Raw genomic sequence first — 21,435 nt, 5'->3', positions numbered from 1 at the left:
TGTTATCAATCTTCGAAGTCAGTGACGTGGTGTTGAATCCACTTGTTGGTAAAAGGGCTGACATTCTTGGTATAACAGCTCTTGAACTCGCCAAACGGACAATTATGGTATCATCATATAGCAGGAGCCTCTCAAATTATACAATTTCGGGGGCCAGAGAGATTTTCTTCCGACTTTGACATTGCCTTGTTGTTATCCCTGGGTTATCCTATAGTAAGTTGTTTGTTATTTCATCACGAACATGCTCACTTATACTCGATGACTGATCGAAACTAGTGCGCAGAGTCTCTCCTCAATAATAAGAGTTGTTTCTTAGACGACCCTATATGGATTCAAGTCATAAAAAATGCCATTGATGAGCGCGAGATTTTTACTGACCGCTCCCCTCTCGGTATAAGACTTCTGACACTCATGGTAAGAGTGCCTGGTCTTGCCAAGAAGACTTGTCACGCGGTGACAATGCAGCATTCTTTACAACTCAGTGACTTCGATGCCGTAGCAGCAAAAGTGCGCATTTTACGATCGGATGTTGCAGCTTGGCGCCGAGAGTTCAACATGACCTTGATTCATGCTGCCGAACCAATAAAGAAAAATGACACACTTGATACTGATAAACGCTATGAGTTGCTTGGGGTTGCTCTCATCATTCAAATTTTAGTGAGTCGAATGATTGTTTGTATTTCACCAAACGATCGCGGTCTCCTTGAAGAAGAAGTTCAGAGCTTTGCCACTGAGCTCAAATGTCTTCTTGGGTCTGTAGGGCATCACCGTCGAGCCGAGTTCTTCCTCACGCAAAAAGTCAAAATTGCTAATGCTGCGCTTGTCACGCATGATGATTTCGCTGCTGCAATTGGATGTGATCGTGTAATAGAGGCATGGAAACTGAAGAAATTTGACAACGCTTTTGGGAGAAAGACATGCGATGGAACAACATAGTGCCTACTAGAGGAACGATGAAACTATAGAAGGGGAACACTTCCCCTGTCGCGGAGATGATCTTATGTCATAAATGCTCTCAAAATCTTCATACATGTTACCTCCCTTTATTTTCCTTGACATATACAGCAGGAACCTCCATTGTAGCAGCGACGGAATACCTTTTTTGGTCTTTCTTTCTTTCTTTTCTGTTTCTGTTTTTAGGCTGCATAGGTCATGATGCAATCGTGATTGTATTGTACTACGCTATTTCGATGCGGTGACCTCTTTTGTGTCACTGACCTGGACAAAGATTTACAAGAAGGCTGTTTATACAGATACATTGAGGTACATATGGTTCATGTTGGAAATAGCGTCAAAGTCAGTGTGATAGGCTTTATCCGCTGGCAATAGCTAGATAGTCGCTGCTTTCTTAGCCTACCCTGGTATCGGATCCTATATCTTGAACGGTGTGGGAAAATGTAATGAATGAGTACATGAACGCGAATCAAATGCCATATCGCCATGCTAAAATATGGTGGTTCTTACAAAACCCACTCCAGATGGTTGTGAAAGGAGTTATCACCCAGACGCGGTTAAACTCGTAAGTTTTGCCTCGCCGAGAGTGTAGGGATGCTTCACCCTACTACCATCTTCCGTTTGTGCGGCTCTGGTATTTTGTCGTGAGTCTCTTCCAATCAGCAATATGTTGTTTTTATTCTCTAAATGGGCTCATTCGGAGCAATTTGCATCCCGACTTCATAACTATTACCAACTGTTTAGTGGCAACTGTTATTCCGCCACTTCTCAACAAAGCCCTCAAGGCAATAAACGTCGGTAGTCGCTAGCGTGTCTAGATGTGGAATGTGCTAGGCTGGACCATATGCTCAATTAGGCATTTGGTATTTTGTGGAGCAACAATGACACCCTCGCAACTCGATTCCAGTCATGTACTACAAACGAGAATGATGGAATCAATTTCATCGTCCAAACAGATATAAAATATGGCAGAATCCCATATACCTCACTAGCATTCAGAATCATTCTATAAGCATTCATACTACAACCATTCTCCGAAACACCCAGTAAAAATGGCACCACCAACTTGGACAGAGCTGCTTGAGGGAAACCGGTAAGCCAAGGTGTTAAGGCTTCACTTTGCAGAAACTGACTCGAGTCTAGCGTCTATGCGGAGACACAGCACAAGCCTGCAGCACTCATCGGTCAGCCTGGTTTTGAGATACCCTCTGTTATGATCTGTATGAAAGTCTGATATTTTTGACACGCAACACTACTTGCTAATACTCTGTAGTTACATGCATCGATTTTCGAGCATCGGCTGAAGCATTGCTCGGCATGAAAGGCGATGGTAGGATTTCACACACTTTAATGTTTGGAAGCAAATATATTCTTACATAACTGCGACAGAAGCGTTTGTGGTCCGAAACCCAGGTGGTAGAATTACCACTGGCATCCAGTCGCTGCTCTTTGTCGACACATTAACGGGTGGGCAAGCTCTTAAAGATATTGTCATTATTCATCATTTCGGTAAGTACAAACACCCTTCAGTGAATGTCTACTTGTTCTAAACGATTGAAACCAAGACTGCGGCTGCACTCATATTACCGACGATGTCATTAAAGATGCTTTGAAAGCCAAGAGTCCCGAACTGGGAGCTGAGATTGATAAGATGGCCTTTGGCACTTATTCTGCAAAGAATATGCAGCAGTGAGTTGGCCACAATCACCTGATAATACCGATCTTTGGGCATGATGATTCTAACCTCGATAGACACATAAACAACATTGAGACGGACATCAAATTCTTGAAGGATTCGCCACTCGTGAGAGAGGAGTTGAAAGAGCGGGTTCATGCTTACATTTTCGACCTCCAGAGTGGTAAACTAGTTGCTGTGCCAATCAATAATTAGTACAGAAAGAAGAATGGTCGAGTTGCTGATGGTAGTAGAGAGTGCTGGATTGACACGACGAATCATTATTTGAGTTTGAAGTCGGCGGCTGGTGCATCATTATTACTACTTGACTAAGGCCTCTACCGGAATATATGCATATGTGCCTTTACCTTCCTTGGAATAATTTAAACGCAATGTGATCCTGTAGTATACATCATGGTTGAGGAGATACATAAACATCTGCTCTTCGGAGTTGAACTCATGCTGATGATACAATAAGACCTGAAGTGAGCAGTTTATTCTCTTTTATTTTCTAAATTAATTCTTCTTTTTCTTCCTAAAACTCTGTTGATCGCAAAATGAATAACAGATGAAAAAGGACGTGATATTTGTTATGTCAGCTTCAAGCTGACTTTGATAAAGACGTAACGAAACTCTTTGCTGTGTCGAGATGATTGTGAACGTGATCTCGGTTAAGATAAAGAGCCCCAAGCCCAATGAGCCCGCCGATAAGAGTATTCAAATAGATCCCATTTCCTGCCTGTCCTTTCGCAGCTCCTTTGCGAAACGTTGCCGAGGTGCGGTAAGCGAAATCATCCCAAGCAACGAAAATGCTTCTCAACCAAAACTTATACTGCCAATCAGGAAACATGATGGTATTCCTCTTGGTATTCCCGTCAATGAACCATGATGTGCATCCCGACGCCCAGACGAGCTTTTTGGCCATTTCTTGTACCATTTCAATGTCTCGTTTCTCAGCTGAAGGCTTGACGGTAACGATGTCCCGAGAAGGCCGGCCAACGACCAAACTTGATGTATCGGTGCGCATGGCATTCAAAATAGGCCTTATGATGCGCAGTGCAAGATTGATTTGGCATTCCGTAGTATAGATAACAGAAAGATGACCGCTGAGGGTATTGGGACCCATCATGATGAAGAAATTTGGGAACCCTGACAGGCATGTTCCCAAGTAAGAAGAAGGGACACCCTCGCTCACTCGATCCCACTGGATTAAAAGATATTAGAAAATGCCATAGTAATGATCATTGGTAATCATGATTCGCACTCACATGCTCTAGGATGCTAACTCCTCTTTCTCCAAAGATTTGCAGAGATCCAAACGGCTTTTGTGTCTCAAACCCCTGAGCAAGTACAATTGCATCCGCGGGGATAATCTTTCCGGACTTTGTGCGAACTCCAGTTGGCACAATTTCTTCAATCGGATCGTCATATATAAGGTTGACATTCTCCTGATGCAGACTCGCGAGGTAACCGGTATCGTTGACACGTCTTTTGCATCCGATTTCGGTCTTGGGAACAAGGAAATCTCGATACTTTGCGGGTGCATTAGCACGAATGTAGGCCGCGGCGTCTTTTGACCAGCCATTGCGTATTTCCGCGCCAGTCTCTATGTCAAATCCTTTGAAGTCTCTTTCTTGATCCCAGTATAATTTGGCTCTGTAGAGACGCATTGCTAGAGGGACCCATTTCATCGTCCACTTGAACAAAGCAGAGTACTCTGGGTTGGGGCGCTCAGCCAGCCAATGTGCTTGTCGAGAGAACTGCGTTACCATTTTGGCCGCTCCAGGGCCGGAGGATATCTCTGGGATTATTTGTGTCGCAGAGCATCCATTTCCTATGATCTTGAGTGTGAGGATGTAACCATCAACTACCTGATACGGGGACGAGAGACTTACCAACGACAATAAGCTCTTTATCCTTCCAATTAAACGTGTGGTCCCACTGCGCCGTGTGAAACATGTTCCCTTCGAAGCTTGAGGCGCCTGGAATGGTGCATTTCTGCGGGACAGACAGTGTTCCGACGGCTGAGATCAAAATTTTGCTGCGATATTCTGTCATCTTTGACGATTGAAGATCTCGAACCATGACGCTCCAAGTTCCCATTGCCTCATCCCAAGAAGCCTTCTCGACAAGAGATGCCAATTGTACATGTTTGTGAATTTCGTACTGAGCGGCTACCTCGGTGAAATACTCATGTATTTCAGATTGCAAAGCAAATCTTCGAGACCAGTTGGGCTTCAACGCAAATGAATAGGAGAAGAAATGGGATGGAACCTGCCCCGGACTGCATGTTAGATCTATTCAAGAAACAGCAGAAAGACATTAAAAACTTACATCGCAGCCGCAGCCGGGGTAAGAGTTTACCCACCATGTCCCACCAATATTATCGGATTTCTCAATGAGTGTGAAGTTTCTGGTTCCGAATTGCCGAACTAATTGCACGGCAAAACCGACCCCAGATATGCCCGCACCAATGATGAGGATGTCTGTTGTTTGTGGCATTTTCGGTAATTTGAACTGGGCAATCGACTTGATGAACAGTAATTCAAGAAATTGAGGCGATGTGAAAGAAGTGATTAGGCAAAGAAGATGCCCTATTCTTATATTAAATGTCTTTACATGGTGATTCACATTTACATCTATGTTTTAGTATTACCATAAGTATGCGGCCCAATTGCGTCACCTTTAAAGAGAGTGTATTAGATGATCTGCGTGCCTCTATTGCCGTAGGAAGAAGGTGAGCCGACCATGTCTAGAGAAGCAGCCATTGATCCGGCTTGTACTCCAATTCTTACCAGCTGAAACGCCGCATAATGAAGCGGTTGAGGTACAGTCATGTTGAATATCAAGCAAAGTACTTCTACGGCTCACTTGCACAGTGTTCGGATCACCGAAAACGGGTAACTATGCCGAGCAGGCCGGATAGATTTAGCAACGTAGCCGGGCCAATCCGATATCGCATCATGGATATTTCGGTAGCACTGCAGGCTCGGCTAATGAAGTGGCTGCCCGCTAGTGTCATGATGCCTAGACGCCGGTGGAGAAGATGGAGATTGTGGGTTGCAATGGCTGTTTAAAGCAAGTGAGGCGAGGATGTTGGCATTGCAACGCATTTCGTAACAAATTATATGGAGCGATTCCTCAATGGGAGACAGCTAATGCAGATTTTCTGTCGCCTCGCCTGTCTAACACATTGGATTTGGTTGGCCATGTGCAAACATTACCCTTCCCCATAACAAGAATTCACTCCATTATTTTAGTTCGAAAAGGCAAATTCTTAGCTCTGGTCTCTGGACCTGAGACAGACTTAAAGGCCAAGGGCGTCTCGGCTTAGTTGCCATAAACCTTCCTCATACACAAAGCTATCGCCATCTTCACCCATCATATCCTTCGTCGGCATCGATGCCCTCGAATTGGTCAGCGTTTTCAACTCATTTCCCAAAAAGTAATACACGGATGGGAAAAGCTAGGAACAGGGCAAGTATGCGTTCGTACAGTGGTTGGTAAGTACGTGCAAGACCCATTATTGGAGCATTTGTCTAAAGTGTAACCATAGCGTCACTTGCCGGCATCGAAAACTCAAGTGCGATGAAGAGAGGCCAGTGTGTCAAAATTGTACCAAGAGCTCACGCGATTGTCGCTACGTCGAAAGAGCAGTCTTTCGCAGTTTTGACAGTAGTGTACTATTGAATGGGAAATTAAAGAACAGCGTAGACACTCGCGAACCGTTTGATGACAATCAAACATGGCTGAGCATCCCCAGACGTCGTAAGCAAATCCACAGAAAACATCCTATCCATCAATTAAGTTACAGTTCTCTAACATTAGGCCTAGTCACTTTCATCAATATTGAGGATCCATATGATTACGATTCCCCATCTTTGCCTGAGTGTGACTTGGAGAACCTGGATCACTCAGTGGCACACAACCTAGACGACGAGACAACGCAAACGCCTCATACCGGCAAGGATGAAACATCAGATAGGGATGGAGATAATCTCACACACTTCTCAAGAACTCTAAATGGGGATGAACCCCTGGCTATACCTCGATCAAATGATGATTCGCATGACAATATCTTGACCTTGCGATTACTGCGACACTTCAAAGAAGGACCTGGACAATGGTGAGGGCAGAATAACAACTCCTTGAATAATCTAAGTACTAATAGGTTAGGATGGATACTTTTGATACTGGAGCCTACTTCTCACACAAGGTAACAGTCATGGCAGCCACAAAACCCTTGTTGAAATCCGCCGTGTGTGCTCTCGCGGCCAAGCACCTGGGGCACTGTCAAACAAATATGACTCGACGATATGGAGAGCTTTCAGATGAGAGACGTATTCTCTTGTCTCCGTTTGATGACAGAGTTGACTGGCATTATCAATCTGCTAAACATTATGGTTATGCTATAAAGCATCTCAAAATCGCTATCAATCTAGGAGCTTTTGAAACAGACGATGCCGATAAAGAAGAATTATTTGCTTCTATAACAATACTATGCACGTATGAGCTGATGGACGCCCCAGGCACAGCTTGGAGTGCCCATCTCAGCGCTCTACCGCTATTCAGCCCAAGACCGGATGCCGAGTTAATTCTGGGCTCCCCCATCTCAATTCCGAGGGCTCCTGTGTCGGGACCGATATTCTGGAGCCTGGCTAGACAAGATTTGCTCTGCTCCTGTAAGTTTATTTGCATATTACTTACTTTAAATTGACGGTCCTAATTCTTAGCAGTCATAAGTGAGACGCAGACGCGACTGGATTTGAAAGATATTCGTCTATGGCAAAATGCAGGTCTTGTCACTGACGAACATGGATCACTGATGCCCTTTTACATCTCAAACGCTGCTGATGTTGAAGAGGATGCAAGAAGTAATGAACTGGTCTGGCTGCTGGGTAAAATTGCGAACCACATTGCCGCTGGAGATGCCCTAGATCCTAAGCACTATGCTCTTCCGCCAGGGCAGCGACCCCTAGTCGGTGTAACACAAGAGCAGCTGCTGGAGAGATGGAATATCCTCATTAGAGAGCTTCAAAACTGGCGTTGTAGCCTTCCAGCCAGCTTCAACCCGAGTGCCCGAACCACTGGTGCTGAAATGACTGGAGCGGTTGAAGAGGAGGAAGAGAGTTGCCCTCTAAACTTTGAGAAGATATGGTACGAAGCGCCGATATGTGCCGCAACAATGCAGAGCTATCACATGGCCTGCATTTTGTTACTAACAAATCAGCCTCAAGAGTCCACCGCAGTACGATCGTCCGTTTCTGCGCGTCTAGACTCGTATCGACAAAGTGAGCGTGAGGCTCTCCGCCACGCTCGGGAAATTTGCGGCATCAGCCTAACAAACCCTCCGGATTCGGTGCGCGTGCACTCTGTGCAAGCTCTCTTTGTAGCGGGACAAGTATTTACCGATTCGCAAGACCTTCAGGTGGTGCTCGGGCTTTTGTCCAGCATTGAACGAGACCTTGGATGGACGACAAGCCACCATGCTTCGCGAATTACAGATTTGTTGGCTAGGCGGAGTAGTGATAAAGATCCAGAATGGATCTTTAGCTAAAATATGTAGACAATTATAGCTAAAAGAACTATTGAAAAGACCATTCAATTAAACGAGACAAAAGCGCATCGCGGATACACGCACCTCGTATGTAATGTAATTGCTTCGGTTCACCTGCCTACGCTAATAATCTACGGTGGAAAGTAAGCCGAGTCTAAAGGGAAAGGCTTCCGACTAGCTGCATCTGCCTATGATGCGGGCAACATAGCTGAATTTGTTAAAAATTAAGCAATCAGATTATTAGAAAACATTATACATGCAAACTCTCAGAAAGCTCTTTATGTAGAGTTTTAGTATATAAGATAACCAGCGAACAATCTTGCAAGGAGAGGGTGCAGCAACATTTTCCCAAACTCACTCGATCAAAATGGCAGAAACAACGTCATCCCAGCGTCTACTCAACAAAGTCTGTATCGTCACCGGATCATCTTCAGGACTTGGACGAGCTATTTCGTTGGCGTATGCTCGCGAGGGTGCATTTCTTGTCTGTGTTGACTTGAAACCTGATGCTCGACAAGAAGTTGAGACTGAACGGGCAATCGACACTGATGCTCTAATACGGCAAAATGGGGGGCGAGCGTTGTTCATCAAGGCAGATGTGAGCAATGCCGCTGAAGTAGAGGCAATGGTGAAGGCGACAGTCGCAGAGTATGGTCGCATAGATGTGTAAGAAGATGAAACCTCTTGTCTTTAGACAGTTAACTTCAATTATAAACATGTCATAACTAACCAGTTCCATAGATTGGTCAACAACGCTGGAATTTCTATCGAAGCTGGAAAGAAAGCTCTCAAGATTCACGAAACACCGGAGAATTGGTGGGATATAACTATGGCAGTCAATACCAAATCAGTCTTCCTGGCTAGCAAGTATGTTACTGGTCAAATGCTTTCTCAAGACAAGTTCGCTTCCGGAGATCGTGGCTGGATTATCAACATCTCTTCTATCTTTGGCCTAGTTGGCGGTGGATATATACGTAAGACTATTTTCTTTGCGATATAGAACAAAGACTAACGATGTTGGCAGCATGCTACGCAGCTTCTAAAGGAGCGGTCGCGAATCTAACAAGGCAGATCGCGATGGACTATGCTGAAGATGGCATTCATTGCAATGCCATTTGTCCTGGATGTAAGTAATGCAAATTTACACATTTATGTGAATCCATCAATTAGTTGCTAATACAGTTTCCGCTAGATACCGCAACAGCCATCTTTGTGAACACGACCCAGGTTCACGATGCCGAGGAGATTAGACGGCGCCATCCGCTGCATGGTATCGGTATGCCGGATGATATAACTGGAGCTGCTATTTTCCTCGCAAGCAGTGAGTCTCGATGGATTACAGGCGCTATGCTACCAGTGGATGGCGGATTCACGGCGCAATAATGGGTCTATCGAGTTATGGATTCAGTGTATGATGATGCCATCAAGCAAATGATTCAGGCACAGTGTATAGACCCTCACTTTAGACATGAGTTGATATAGCTGATGCATTGATGCATTGATCCTATTTTATTAGAAATAGAGGAAGGCCTTTACTTATCATGTCATGACATTGAATCCAAGTAGACAGAACAATGTACAACAATGTACAACAATGTCAAAAAAGCGACCAGTATTCGGTCATTGATGGGTTTCAAATTGACCAAGAGTTTCCTAGAAATTGCCACTGAAGTACCGTATAAAATCATGTCACTAGAGATTCCTTAATGGAAGAGAGATAAAATATCATTAACAATAGATACCATAACAAACTCCGAACATGCATCACCTATACATTATGTTCCGTCCATCTATATAAGAAGCAAATAAGCCCTAAAACATACCAATATCCATTCTATACCCATAACCAATCTATAACTTCTATACTCTTGAGAAAGGTACAGCTAGAAAAAGTGGCCACCTTAGTATGAAGGTTTGCAGCGGATCGAGAGTATGCTAATAGCTGCGCCGCCGTTGAGGGATACCTCATCGATTCCAAAGGGGCTTCCAACCGCGACAACGCCATTTGCGTCAGAGAATGCCTGGCAAGTGACATGGCTAGAGCCCTCAATATCAACAATCTCTACAGAGTTGGCAATGCTGAAAGAGGCAGCGAAGGGCGAACCATCTGCTGGGACCTCAATCTGCCTCGCTGAATCATCTGCTGAGTTGATCTGAACACGCACGGTCTGGGTGGGAGGAGGAGGAGGAGGAGGAGCACCAGAGCCAGAACCAGAGCAGACAGGCACTGTGTTGGGAGTAGTAACACAACAGAAAGAGCCGATTGGAACCGCTTGATCGAGCTGCGAATCAACTCCTCCGTTGGATGCGTCGGTAAAACTGACCAGCGTATGATCGTCAAAAATCCCGCCAAGTTTAATTGTACCAGCAGCATCGCTGAACGCCTGACAGACGCATCCAGATGTAACGGCTTGCGCATTCACACCAGCGTCGACTTGCCGATTGTTGGCGGTGGAAAAGAGGGTGTTGGCCGGAATGCTCGCACCGACGGATGCATCACCATCGCCATTCTTTAACTGGATGAAACAGCTTCCATCCTGGCGTGGGAGGTTGGTTGTAGGAAGAGCGCTGGCTGAGGCCAGGAGAACGGCAACTGAGCCAACGGTGGTCAAGAACGACTTCATGTTGTATGTGTGAAGGGAGATAAGTGTTGACTATGTAGATGAATATGAAGTTTGTGGGATATAATTGATGATGCTTGTGCAGCCTGGTGTGATGGATAAGTGTGTAATGAGTTGAATGAGGTGATGAGGATATTCTGTCTCTGAGTGTAGAACATTGAAGGTTTTATATATCACTGAAGCCGGACTTCATTCCTCATATTGCCACTACAGCCTCATGACAATAAACATTTTTAGAAGACTATTTCTCGCCCAACAGCTCGGATCCTGCCTTTCCGTAGCTCCAGCCTCGTGCCTATCCACCAACACCGCCTTCTGCTAACTCAATGGGTGCGAAAATATGTTGGCTTGAGATCCATCCACGATCTGTTGGTTGAAAGAAACACTAAATTTAGCAACAGTGGTTCGATTAGCGTTGACAAGAGTGGCGACCGACACCGGCTTAGAATGCTCCGGAATAAAGACAAATGAATTTTCAGTCCAAGCGCCAAAATTATTTATAACAAACAATTGAACTTTTCCTATTGGGCATGCGACAAGCAACTTTTGCGGAACCTGCCATAATTAAGCGGGTATTAACTATGTATGATAGCGCATAGGCGGGCGTACAATAGTAGACTAAAGGGTGCTCTTATTATCGCACTATGAACGAATGTGTCATCACTTGAGGCTTGCTGCAGGCTTCAAAATTTGGGAGGCACTAATTTATTCCACATACAAGAAACATGTTTCGATTGTTCAAATAAACAATATTATCATCATGTGACATAGACGCCACTAAGAATTGTGCGACGGTCAAATGTTTTAACGCTCCAGCATGCTCACGGAGTCGTGACTGACATTCATATACCACAAGCAATTTGAGAGTGGCAAACAGTCCTTGGGCCAGCACTGAGTCTCTCTCTTCAAATACTTACAAGTAGTCATGCGATGAATAGATGCTTCGTACAGCTGCCAAATATAACTTACATCTCATTACCAACCCTTTTCTAATTTAGAATCGGAATATTGCTGGTAGGAAAATAAGCTGTTGACAAATTATTTGACGCCAAATCTCCGCACAATAGAGGTTTTCATGACTATTAGCCACATAAGGCAATTGAAGACTTCTGGTGTTGAAGTTACCTTTACCATCATCTCAAATTGCTGGTTTGGTCTTTATATACTCGCTATCGATATGTCGTAATGATCCGCCGAATTGCGCGATGGTACGTTCGTGATCTCGCACTAGGATCGCGTCAAACTGCAGTTCGGCACGCAATCGCGGGGAAGACACCATCTTTTATCATTGATATGAGGCAACGCCGATAAGCCGTAAGTCCGTACAGAGAAATAGAGTGACCACAGAGAGATTTGCTGCGAAAATCGCTGGCCTTGGCAGCCGACTTCCGTAGTTCAGCTGCTACACGCGATGCTAGGATGCGTGATATGAAAAGATCTTACCAATCAATATATGATAAGACATGCGCAATATCAGGGGATAAGAATGATGTAATTATAGGCAGTGTTGCACAATTGAATAACAAATGACATTACTACACTGGGTAAGAACTATATAACTCATTGTCGTATATAATAAGTGACGCATTCTCGCCTTCTAACTCATCGGAACATTGGCAACGTGGTTCAAGTCTTATAATCCACATCCAAACGTAGCATATTTCCTCTTGATATCTGTTAAAATGGCACCATCCGTCACAGAAACCGTCACAGAGGCTGTGACTCAAGTCACCGAAAACCTCAAGCAGAAGCCTGCTGCAAGCCTCAAGGATCAAACCGAGCCAGCCCTTGAGACGGGCCATCGGGAGCCCTTGAAGCTGAGCGGAGCACTTGACCAATTCAAGCAGTTTGAAGTCACACCAGTGATTGGAAAGGAATTTGTCGATGTCGATCTAGCTGAGTGGCTAAGGGCACCAAACTCAGACGAATTGCTGAGAGATTTGGCCATCACAGGTACGATTTTAAGAAGCCCCTACTCCCATCTCATTCTATCTCCCATTCGCTTACAAAGTCGCAAGTGTCCCAAAGAGGTGTCGTTTTCTTCCGCAAGCAAGACAACATCACCAACGACCTTCAGAAGGAGCTCGTACAGCGTCTTGGCGAGCTCAGTGGAAAGCCAAAGACATCTGGGCTGCACATTCACCCAGTTAACAATGGTGCTCGGGACCACGGTGTTGAGGACAATGAAATCAGCGTCATTTCTTCGGAGCAGGCCAAGAAGATTTATGCAGACCGCTTTCTGAAGACTAACAAGCGCCAGAGCCAAAAGTCACAATGGCACTCCGATATCACTTTTGAACCCATCCCCAGTGATTATGCTCTGCTGAGATTGACGGAGCTGCCAACAACGGGAGGAGGTACGCATGCTGAACAAGCTCTTAGTGATATAGAGGCTAATGGACATTCTTAGATACACTCTGGGCTTCCGGATATGAGCTTTATGATCGCATCTCCAAGCCACTGCAGAAGTTCTTTGATGGCTTAACAGCCTACTACGCACAGCCCGGCTTCAAAGAGGCTGCTGATCACAACGGGTTTTCCCTCTTTTCCACTCCTCGAGGAGCCCCCGAGAACATTGGCGATGTTCTTGAAGCCATCCACCCCGTCATTCGTACCAACCCTGTTACTGGGTGGAAGAGTGTCTTCGCTGTTGGCCATCACGTCCAGCATATTCACGGTCTTTCTGAAGAAGAATCCAAGTATTTCTTGGACTGGTTCGTACGATTGATTGTCGAAAACCATGATCTACAGGTCCGAAACCGCTGGCAAAATGTCAACGACCTGGCCATCTGGGATAACCGCAGCGTCTACCACGCCGCCACGCCAGATTACCTTCATCAGGGACTTGGCGAGCGGACCGGATCTCGGTCTGTGAGCTTGGGCGAGAAGCCTTACTTTGACCCTCAAAGCGTGAGCCGCAGAGAAGCCATTGCATCTGGAAAGGTATGAGAGAATGAATCACGCAATGGAAATTGTTCGATGATAAGATCCATATGATGTTAATACAGACGAATTCTAACAATTGAACTAAATAATTCTCATGGTGTGCTTGTGACATGAGCGGGATACAGTAGAAACCAAAATTTGTGTCCGATTTTCATTATAACGAAAGTCTTTCCGGACTGACCAGTTTTATGGCGTAGGGTGGCTATTTCTATTTGTAAATAGGATTAGCTCTCAGCAAAAGCCTTCACAACAGCCTTCGCTCCCTCAGGATGCGTCATGAGTCGATCCATCTCCTCACCGGCCTTGATGTGATCTTTGCCGCGTTTCAACATATCCCTCTCGTATTCCTCTACCGCCTTATTTATATGCTCCAGTCCGTTTTCTTCAATCTTAGCAACGAGTTCTAGGGCATCCTTCATGGCGAGATTGACACCCTCCCCATTGGGTACCGATAAATGCGCAGCGTCTCCCGCCAAAGTCACACCTGGTACCGAGTTCCAACCAAAGTCTTCTGCAGGAAGTTGATACAGCGGCCAGCTACGGAAATTCTCCGCGTTTCGAATATAATCTCTTAAATCCTCAGCCCAGCCTTTGAAGAAAGAGGACAAAAGCATATCGCGAGTGGCTTGGGGGTTGTTCAAGTCCATAGACGTGCCAACAAAGTGCTCGGGGGCAGTGATGCCAAAATAGATCCTGTATGAGTTATCGCCTTGTCGTTGAATGATCATACGGCTTGGCCCTGCTAGAAACAGAGCTATGCCATGACCGATTTTGTCCGTCAGCGTCTTGTGCAACAAGCTGCTTTCCTGTATGCGAGTTTCGATAAAGGTACTTCCTGCATATTGTGGCTTCGTAGAGGTGATCTATAACTATTTGTTAAAAACGTCTAGCTCTTAATGTCGAGGAAGTGGTGACAGCCGTACCGCAGCTCGTACTTTGCTCCAGGCCCCATCCGCCCCGACAACGAGCGAGAATCCACCAACTGTGTTGCCATTGGAAAAATGCAGGATGGGAGACGAGTTGTCGCCGTCGAAACTTAACTTTGTCAGACGATGAGACCACACTATTTGGCTTTGCGGGATTGACTCCAGAAGAATGTCTCGTAAGCTCCTGCGGTCAATCTCGGGCTTTCCACCAGTCTTCAAGCCGTCTTGTCCATCTTCTGCCTCGCCAGTAGCTTGATGCAACAGCTCTCCATGGGAGTCAAAAAAGGTAACCCGATCGTCCTCCCATCTTGCCTTCTGAGCAAACGCATTGTACAAAGCAGCCTCCCGAAGAGCAAGCTGGCCTGTTTCTTTGCGTATATCAAGTGAGCCACTAGATACTAGTGTCGCCGCTGACTCTTCTTTTTCGTAGACGGTGAAGGGGATATTCTTGCGGTGGAGGAGGCGGGCAAGAGTGAGGCCGCAAGGGCCGGCCCCGATGATGGCAATGGCATTTTTCATTGTGCAGCGACAAATACGTGAAGTTTGGGGGAAGAAGGGTTACTGTACGAGTGAAGATTATTCTAAAGCCTTAGTGAAGCATGCTTGATATACTTTTCTTTTTCTTATCCAAGCGGCTCTACCTATATGATGTCCAACAGGCTTCCGGCTTTGCAAACCCACCTTGGGTGATGCGGCACTCGGGGCCGAAACATTCGGGACCGAGTCACTAAGACCCGAGCCCACTAAGGCCCGAGCTACCGTGCAAATGAAATATTGATACCGACATGGTTGATTCATCTCATCTCTATCTCTTCATCTCTGTTTCATTAGCATTCGTCCTGACAGCACTCAGCACGCCGACATAACTACTAACTGTGGATCGGCAGGGAATAGGGGATTAGCTTTACAACGAGGGATCCATATCATACTTTCTCTCCGCCTAATCGGAAGCCATGGGAACTGCACGCAATCCACCTTTGAGCGTTCCCAGCAAGCCAACTTTTGCTTGCGTTCGCTGCGCTCGGCGGAAAGTAAAATGTGACAGGCATATACCATGCGCCGCGTGTGTCAAGCATGGAGCCGAGTGCGTGTTTCAACCTCCGCCGCCTCCTCGGAGAAGACGTCGACCCGGGGCAGCTGGACCTTTGATAGATGGGCGCGAATACCCGCAAACACGCCTTCAAGCGCAAGGCCACAACCCGAAAGAATCATCCAATCCTCCTGATGCTGATTCACCGAGTCATCTGCCGAGTCGGGAAATTCGCGGCTCACAATTGAGCTCATCAAAGCCGAGCGGGAGTGTCAGCAAAACTCAAGTTATCCAAGGACGAGGGCAGTCAATGTTGATTGATAAGTGAGTTTAGACCTCCAATAATTTAGATATATCTGCTGAGTTCCCACGTAGTAGCTTGTGGTCAAGAGTTGTGGAAGAAGTGAGTGTTCCTGCCGCGAATCGTGCTTGGGTTGCTTGCTAACAGTATCATAAGTTTCACGACCCCGAGGATGCTCTGCGAAGGAGTTCAGACGACTCGAGTAATGCAGAAACTCTCAATGATGACTTTAGTTTTGTGCTTGGCGGTCCACCGACATCTCGCACCAAACTCCTTCATCCACCACCTCAACAGATACATGAACTATGGCGCACTTTTGTGGAAAACGTTGATCCTCTCTCCAAAGTTGTGCATATTCCTACATTAGAAAAGGCTTTCCATGAGGCTGCAAATGAAATAGATACGGTCTCGCGGAGCTTTGAGGCACTCATGTTTGCCATCTACAGCGCCGCCGTTATGTCACTGAGCGACGTTGAGTGTAAGGAACGACTTCACGAGCCTCGAAAGTCTCTGCGATCTAGGTTAATGACTGCTACGAAGGCAGCATTATCTCGAGCCAACTTCATGAGCACAGCTAGCCTTGTAGTTCTCCAGGCATTGGTCATTCACATCATCTCAGCCCGAGACATGTACGAGCCGCGTGCCCTTTGGACCTTGACAGGTGTGGCGGTTCGCCTAGCCAACGGCATGGGCCTTGATCGCGATGGGACACTTCTTGGGCTGCCACCATTTGAAACAGAGCTGCGGCGACGCATCTGGTGGTTTCTGAAAGCGCAAGATCTACAGAATGCTGAACTGTGCGGCCTTCCCAAGTTTCGAGATGTTGGCCTGAGCAGCGACTCCCCAAGGCGTCCCACCAACATCAACGACATTGAGCTCTATCCGGGAATGCCTGTCTCGCCGGTAGAGTCGGGAAGTTTGACGGACATGACGTTTCTCGCTATAAGATACGACCTACTCTGGTTTGCCGACGCCCGCGTTGCCAAGTTTCGTCATCAAGGCAAGAGTCTGAGCCAGTGGGATCAGGATTTCGCATCCGGAGGTGATAAGGCGGAGACGGATCAGGGTGTAAAGGAAATAGAAGAGCATCTGGAAAAGAAATACCTTCGGCGCTGCGATCCTTCGCAGCCGCTGCAGCTCATGTCGATGCTGATGGCACGGGCTGCGATAGACACCCTTCGCTTCATGACACACCACCCACGCAGATGGACCAGCATCAACCAGGCGCCACCATTTGAGCGTCAATGGGTGTGGGAAGTCAGTATCAGGCTTCTAGAGCAGCGTGACATGCTGCAGTCAAACCCCTCGCTGAACAAGTTTGCATGGCACGCAGCGTTTACCATGCAATGGCCTGCTTTCATCCACGTGCTCGATAGCCTCCGAGCCAATCCGTCTACGCCGGATGCCGAGAAAGCGTGGAGGCTGGTTGCGAACACGTTTGAGAATAATATGAGCATGTTCTCCGACTCGAGAAAGCCCATCCACAGAGCCGTGCGCAGTCTCTGTCTGAAAGCATACGATGCTCACAGGCTGCAGCGTAATGGTGTTTATGCTCTACAGACGCCGGCGTTTATTTTGAAGCTACTGCAGCAACAAGAGGTGGAGAAGATCAAAATACAAGCCTGCTCGGAGGCCACTACCGCATCAATAGGTCTTAAGGACAGCACGATATCCAGCCAGGAAGACGCTGCGCAACACGGGGATGCCGGTGGTCAAAATCAACGATTCGAGCATGTCAATGAGCACGGCAGCGAAGCTGAATATAACTATGCTATGGAAGACATAGACCTGGATTCTCTGCTGGCTGGGGACGTCAGCGCAGATAACAGGGCGTATCAAACCATCAACTGGGACCAATGGGATCTTTTCCTCGCCGATTCCAAAATCAATTGAGCAATGCTACTGCGAACCCCATGCACCTCTTGAGCAGCAGACTTATCAAAACTCTCCATACTATCAATGACTCAGTAGTCAAGAAATCTTCCTGATGAATGAGCTTGAAGCTTACGTTCTCATCACACCCCTTTGTTATCTGCGCAGTGGTTGCAATTCCGCGAACAACCTTTGACGTATAGCCATACGCCGCCCTAAACCACCTTATTCGCCATCTTTTGTGGTGAGAGAAGGCAGCGCGGTATCTTTACATTGGCAAAAGCGGACGCTCATTTCGGTCGCTGCTGTAGCTTATTCGGGAATAAAGGTGATTGTCCCCAATTACACTGCAGATTTTGCTCCCCACGTAGGTGACAGTGTTGTTATGAAAGATGGCCAATCGCTGCTGTTGGCCTGTTCGATGCCGGATAATAGCTGTAGTGATTCAAATGGCAAAACAATGGACTACATTGTTGCCATTAAAAGTACATATGATGCATGCATGAGTTGAGCGTTGACGAGCGATGGTACTGCATATACCATGGGTCCTCAGAAACAAAAACAGAAAAGGGAAAACGTTAGAATTAAGGTTAATTTTACACGAACTGCCACTCTGTACGTACTTGAATACGTTTTAACTAGCATATGCACTTGCGATAGCGCCGTGTGTGCCTCGCCAACGCAAGGCAGAATATAACGCAGAAATCAATATTGCGGCTGAAAAAGCTGCACGGGACAAGCTAGGTAGCCAACAGAACTAGTTGGTCTTCTTCCTTTCAATAAAACCCCCATTAAGGCGGCGCGCGTGCGTTGGGCATCTCCAAGACTCCTAAGGATGAGCAAAATGTCGCTCTTCGATTATGAGCTGCTGAAGCCGCTGAAGCCATTCCAATATTCCCCTCTCTCTCCATCAAAGCGAGTATTTCGCTTAGTTCAGCTCCTCCCTCCAAAACCAGCAATTATACCAGGAACTCATGGCACCATCCGCATCAGGCTAGTTGAAGCCGATATCGACTCTGGCATCCATTATGATGCCCTTTCCTACGCATGGAATGTGGCAGCAGGTCAGACAAAGCCAAATCGAAAAATCATTGTCGAAACAAATGAAGACTCTTTCAAACTCTATGTTTTCCCAGCACTAGAAAAGGCTCTGATTCATCTCACCCCCCTCAATATTACTGAATATCTTTTTATCGATCAAATCAGCATCAATCAGGAGGACCGCGATGAGAAAAGTCATCAAGTGATGCTTATGCAAGATATATATGCCAAAAGCGCACGCACTCTTGTTTGGCTAGGCCCACCAACTCGAGCATCAGACGAGTATTTTGACCTTGTTCAGGAGATATCTCAAGAAGGAGTATTGAGCGGACTCATGGGGCCTCGGCTCGGTCACTTTATGCACGTCTTTGACGCCGTAATGGATCCCACCTTATCGGTTAACGAAGAAGAACGTGAAGATCGAGATGATGTTTTAGATCTGATTCATCGATATGGCGACCGTTTCCCATTGGATGGCTTTGGCGATGTACTTGATCGAAGTTGGTTCAATCGTTTGTGGGTCATTCAGGAAGCCTGTCTTGCACCCTCTGTCGTTTTTGTGTGCGGCGATAAATCACTATGCTTTGACTGCTTCAGAGGAGGAGCGCTTTTCTACAACATATACAACACCCATTGGGTAGGGCAAATCACAGGAACGATATCTCAGCGCGTGCTCCGTCAGCGGGATGCCCTTTTTGGCAAAACAATTGGGCTCAGACGGATTTTCCAAGAGCGAAAGGCTATCCATGACACGAGAGTGAGACAGGGCCTACACGATCTTGTGCTCAAATATAACGTCAATGACGACTTGAAGAAGATTGGAGCAACGCTGGAACAAGACCGTATTTTCGGCTTACTGGGACTAGCGGCGGACGATGATAATTTAAGAAGCCGAGTTCGCGTGGATTATGAAGCCAAAGTTACTCAAATGTATTCCGAAATCGCGGAGTTACTTCTAAAAGAGAGTGTCGATGTTCTTTTATTCAACCAGCAACCAAAGAAAACACCAGGCTTGCCCTCATGGGTACCAGATTGGGCTATGAATCTTGCTATACCAGTAGGATATATAGCCTTGAAACAGCCTACGTTTACGGCTGGGGGTGCAAAAGCAGAACCTCCTGTTCTCGTGAAGAACGAGCATCCGCAGCTTCATCTTCGTGGAATTTTAGTTGACAAAGTTCTAGACGTGGGAACACGATTACACGGTGCACAGTCTGATCCACAAGTGGCAGAGCAGATTGACTACCGCTCAGCAAAATTGTTTTTTGACGAGGTCTCTAAATTTGCCGAAATAGGCGCTGCTACAGTTCAAGGCAGAGATCCTTCTGTCTCTGGCGCTGAAGTGGAACTTGGTTTACAGCTGCGCTTGTGTGACTCGAGCCGATCTTACAGACATTTCACACAGAGTCTCGGCATAGCTCCTGGCATCGAGAGACTTAAAGCTTTGCACAGCAGTATATATTCCCTTGGAGAACGACTCATTCGATCGGACGAGACGGTTGCGTCCTATCACATCACACGCATCTATCGAACAATAGGGATTGTCCCTTGGTATTGGGAACCCATGTCTGAGATGGAAAGTCTGCGAATCTGTGCATTGAATCCAGTTTTGGCTGGAAAGATTGCATGTCAAGCTATTCGTGATTTCACAATAGACATGGTCGGTCTTCTCGTCGCTTCGTTTAGAGTTTGGTTTGCATCCAAAGTCATCATATATCGTCGTCGCTTCGGCAAAATGAACTTGCGACCTTCACGTGAGAGCGTTGAAAAGGTAGGACTTGACCCTGATGTTAGTCTTAGCCCGGATATGAACACTTTTACGACCAATATGCTCAAGAATATGCGACGAAGATTGTATCAGACAACAGCGGGCTATGTAGGTCTGGGGCCACCGGATATGAGGACGGGTGACTTTATAGTCATATTCCATGGCGGAACTACACCACATGTATTAAGGAAACTTGAAGGCGAAACGCAAGGCGACAAATATCAGTATATGGGCGAGGCATATTGCGATGGACTGATGGATGGGGAAATTTTTGAAGACAAGACTAAAGGTGACGGAGTTTTCGTGCTGGTGTGAATGAGTGAGCAGAGAAACGATGGGAAGATTTCATAAAGGCACGATAATGTATGTTTGCGCATGCTTCTAACTCTGAACTGTGAACTAAACTTGATCATATGAGGCCACGGTATCCAATTAGTGAAGATTCGAAAGCGGAAAATGCTGTTGTTAATGTTGCTTGAAACCGGTCAGATATTCTCACCATCTCTAACTCACAGCATACACTAAACAGCTACATTTACTACCATACTGAGGCGGCAAATTGCTTATACTCAAGCAATCAAGCTTAAAAGTGCACTAAACTCCAGTTTATAACCACTCCAGTCCAGGTAGTTAACTACTTAACAACTTATTAGTGAATGACTTAGCGCAACATCGCCTTAGCATCATTACACCTAAATGGCTATGATCAGCAGACCGAACAACACAATTCCAGCATTAAATGCG

At 46.2% G+C, this 21,435-nt stretch overlaps 9 protein-coding genes across 9 annotated transcripts; 6 read left to right on the top strand and 3 right to left on the bottom strand.

Annotated features, from left to right (window-relative positions):
- Nucleotides 1-2,006: 2,006 nt before the first annotated feature.
- T069G_08853 (carbonic anhydrase domain-containing protein) lies at nt 2,007-2,845 on the top strand (the record flags this gene model as incomplete). Its single annotated transcript, XM_056176063.1, has 6 exons — nt 2,007-2,047; nt 2,098-2,174; nt 2,228-2,284; nt 2,344-2,463; nt 2,520-2,643; nt 2,707-2,845. The coding sequence occupies 6 exons, from the start codon at nt 2,007-2,009 to the stop codon at nt 2,843-2,845; spliced, it is 558 nt and encodes a 185-aa protein (XP_056027012.1).
- A 385-nt stretch (nt 2,846-3,230) lies between these two features.
- Nucleotides 3,231-5,131, bottom strand: T069G_08852 (flavin-binding monooxygenase-like domain-containing protein; the record flags this gene model as incomplete). The annotated part of the gene is made up of 5 exons (XM_056176062.1): nt 3,231-3,833; nt 3,898-4,285; nt 4,346-4,463; nt 4,525-4,903; nt 4,964-5,131. The coding sequence occupies 5 exons, from the start codon at nt 5,129-5,131 to the stop codon at nt 3,231-3,233; spliced, it is 1,656 nt and encodes a 551-aa protein (XP_056027011.1).
- Nucleotides 5,132-6,112: 981 nt separating this feature from the next.
- On the top strand, nt 6,113-8,186 carry T069G_08851 (fungal zn(2)-Cys(6) binuclear cluster domain-containing protein; the record flags this gene model as incomplete). The annotated part of the gene is made up of 5 exons (XM_056176061.1): nt 6,113-6,132; nt 6,186-6,397; nt 6,458-6,755; nt 6,806-7,311; nt 7,366-8,186. 5 exons carry the CDS (start codon nt 6,113-6,115, stop codon nt 8,184-8,186), a joined length of 1,857 nt encoding a protein of 618 aa, XP_056027010.1.
- Nucleotides 8,187-8,553: 367 nt separating this feature from the next.
- Nucleotides 8,554-9,569, top strand: T069G_08850 (enoyl-(Acyl carrier protein) reductase domain-containing protein; the record flags this gene model as incomplete). Its single annotated transcript, XM_056176060.1, has 4 exons — nt 8,554-8,852; nt 8,928-9,160; nt 9,211-9,312; nt 9,391-9,569. 4 exons carry the CDS (start codon nt 8,554-8,556, stop codon nt 9,567-9,569), a joined length of 813 nt encoding a protein of 270 aa, XP_056027009.1.
- A 518-nt stretch (nt 9,570-10,087) lies between these two features.
- Nucleotides 10,088-10,810, bottom strand: T069G_08849 (uncharacterized protein; the record flags this gene model as incomplete). The annotated part of the gene is made up of 1 exon (XM_056176059.1): nt 10,088-10,810. One exon carries the CDS (start codon nt 10,808-10,810, stop codon nt 10,088-10,090), a length of 723 nt encoding a protein of 240 aa, XP_056027008.1.
- Nucleotides 10,811-12,489: 1,679 nt separating this feature from the next.
- Nucleotides 12,490-13,756, top strand: T069G_08848 (taurine catabolism dioxygenase tauD, tfdA family domain-containing protein; the record flags this gene model as incomplete). The annotated part of the gene is made up of 3 exons (XM_056176058.1): nt 12,490-12,760; nt 12,826-13,164; nt 13,218-13,756. The coding sequence occupies 3 exons, from the start codon at nt 12,490-12,492 to the stop codon at nt 13,754-13,756; spliced, it is 1,149 nt and encodes a 382-aa protein (XP_056027007.1).
- A 221-nt stretch (nt 13,757-13,977) lies between these two features.
- T069G_08847 (FAD binding domain-containing protein) lies at nt 13,978-15,198 on the bottom strand (the record flags this gene model as incomplete). Its single annotated transcript, XM_056176057.1, has 2 exons — nt 13,978-14,616; nt 14,677-15,198. The coding sequence occupies 2 exons, from the start codon at nt 15,196-15,198 to the stop codon at nt 13,978-13,980; spliced, it is 1,161 nt and encodes a 386-aa protein (XP_056027006.1).
- Nucleotides 15,199-16,019: 821 nt separating this feature from the next.
- T069G_08846 (fungal specific transcription factor domain-containing protein) lies at nt 16,020-17,903 on the top strand (the record flags this gene model as incomplete). Its single annotated transcript, XM_056176056.1, has 4 exons — nt 16,020-16,033; nt 16,085-16,112; nt 16,158-17,431; nt 17,498-17,903. 4 exons carry the CDS (start codon nt 16,020-16,022, stop codon nt 17,901-17,903), a joined length of 1,722 nt encoding a protein of 573 aa, XP_056027005.1.
- An 823-nt stretch (nt 17,904-18,726) lies between these two features.
- On the top strand, nt 18,727-21,006 carry T069G_08845 (uncharacterized protein; the record flags this gene model as incomplete). The annotated part of the gene is made up of 5 exons (XM_056176055.1): nt 18,727-18,946; nt 19,019-19,125; nt 19,225-19,680; nt 19,738-19,818; nt 19,915-21,006. 5 exons carry the CDS (start codon nt 18,727-18,729, stop codon nt 21,004-21,006), a joined length of 1,956 nt encoding a protein of 651 aa, XP_056027004.1.
- Nucleotides 21,007-21,435: the final 429 nt, after the last annotated feature.

The sequence above is a fragment of the Trichoderma breve genome, chromosome 5 (genome assembly GCF_028502605.1).
Source record: "Trichoderma breve strain T069 chromosome 5, whole genome shotgun sequence".
NCBI lineage: Eukaryota > Fungi > Ascomycota > Sordariomycetes > Hypocreales > Hypocreaceae > Trichoderma > Trichoderma breve.
Note: the sequence above shows the minus strand (reverse complement) of the source record. Positions and strands in the feature narration are given on the sequence as shown.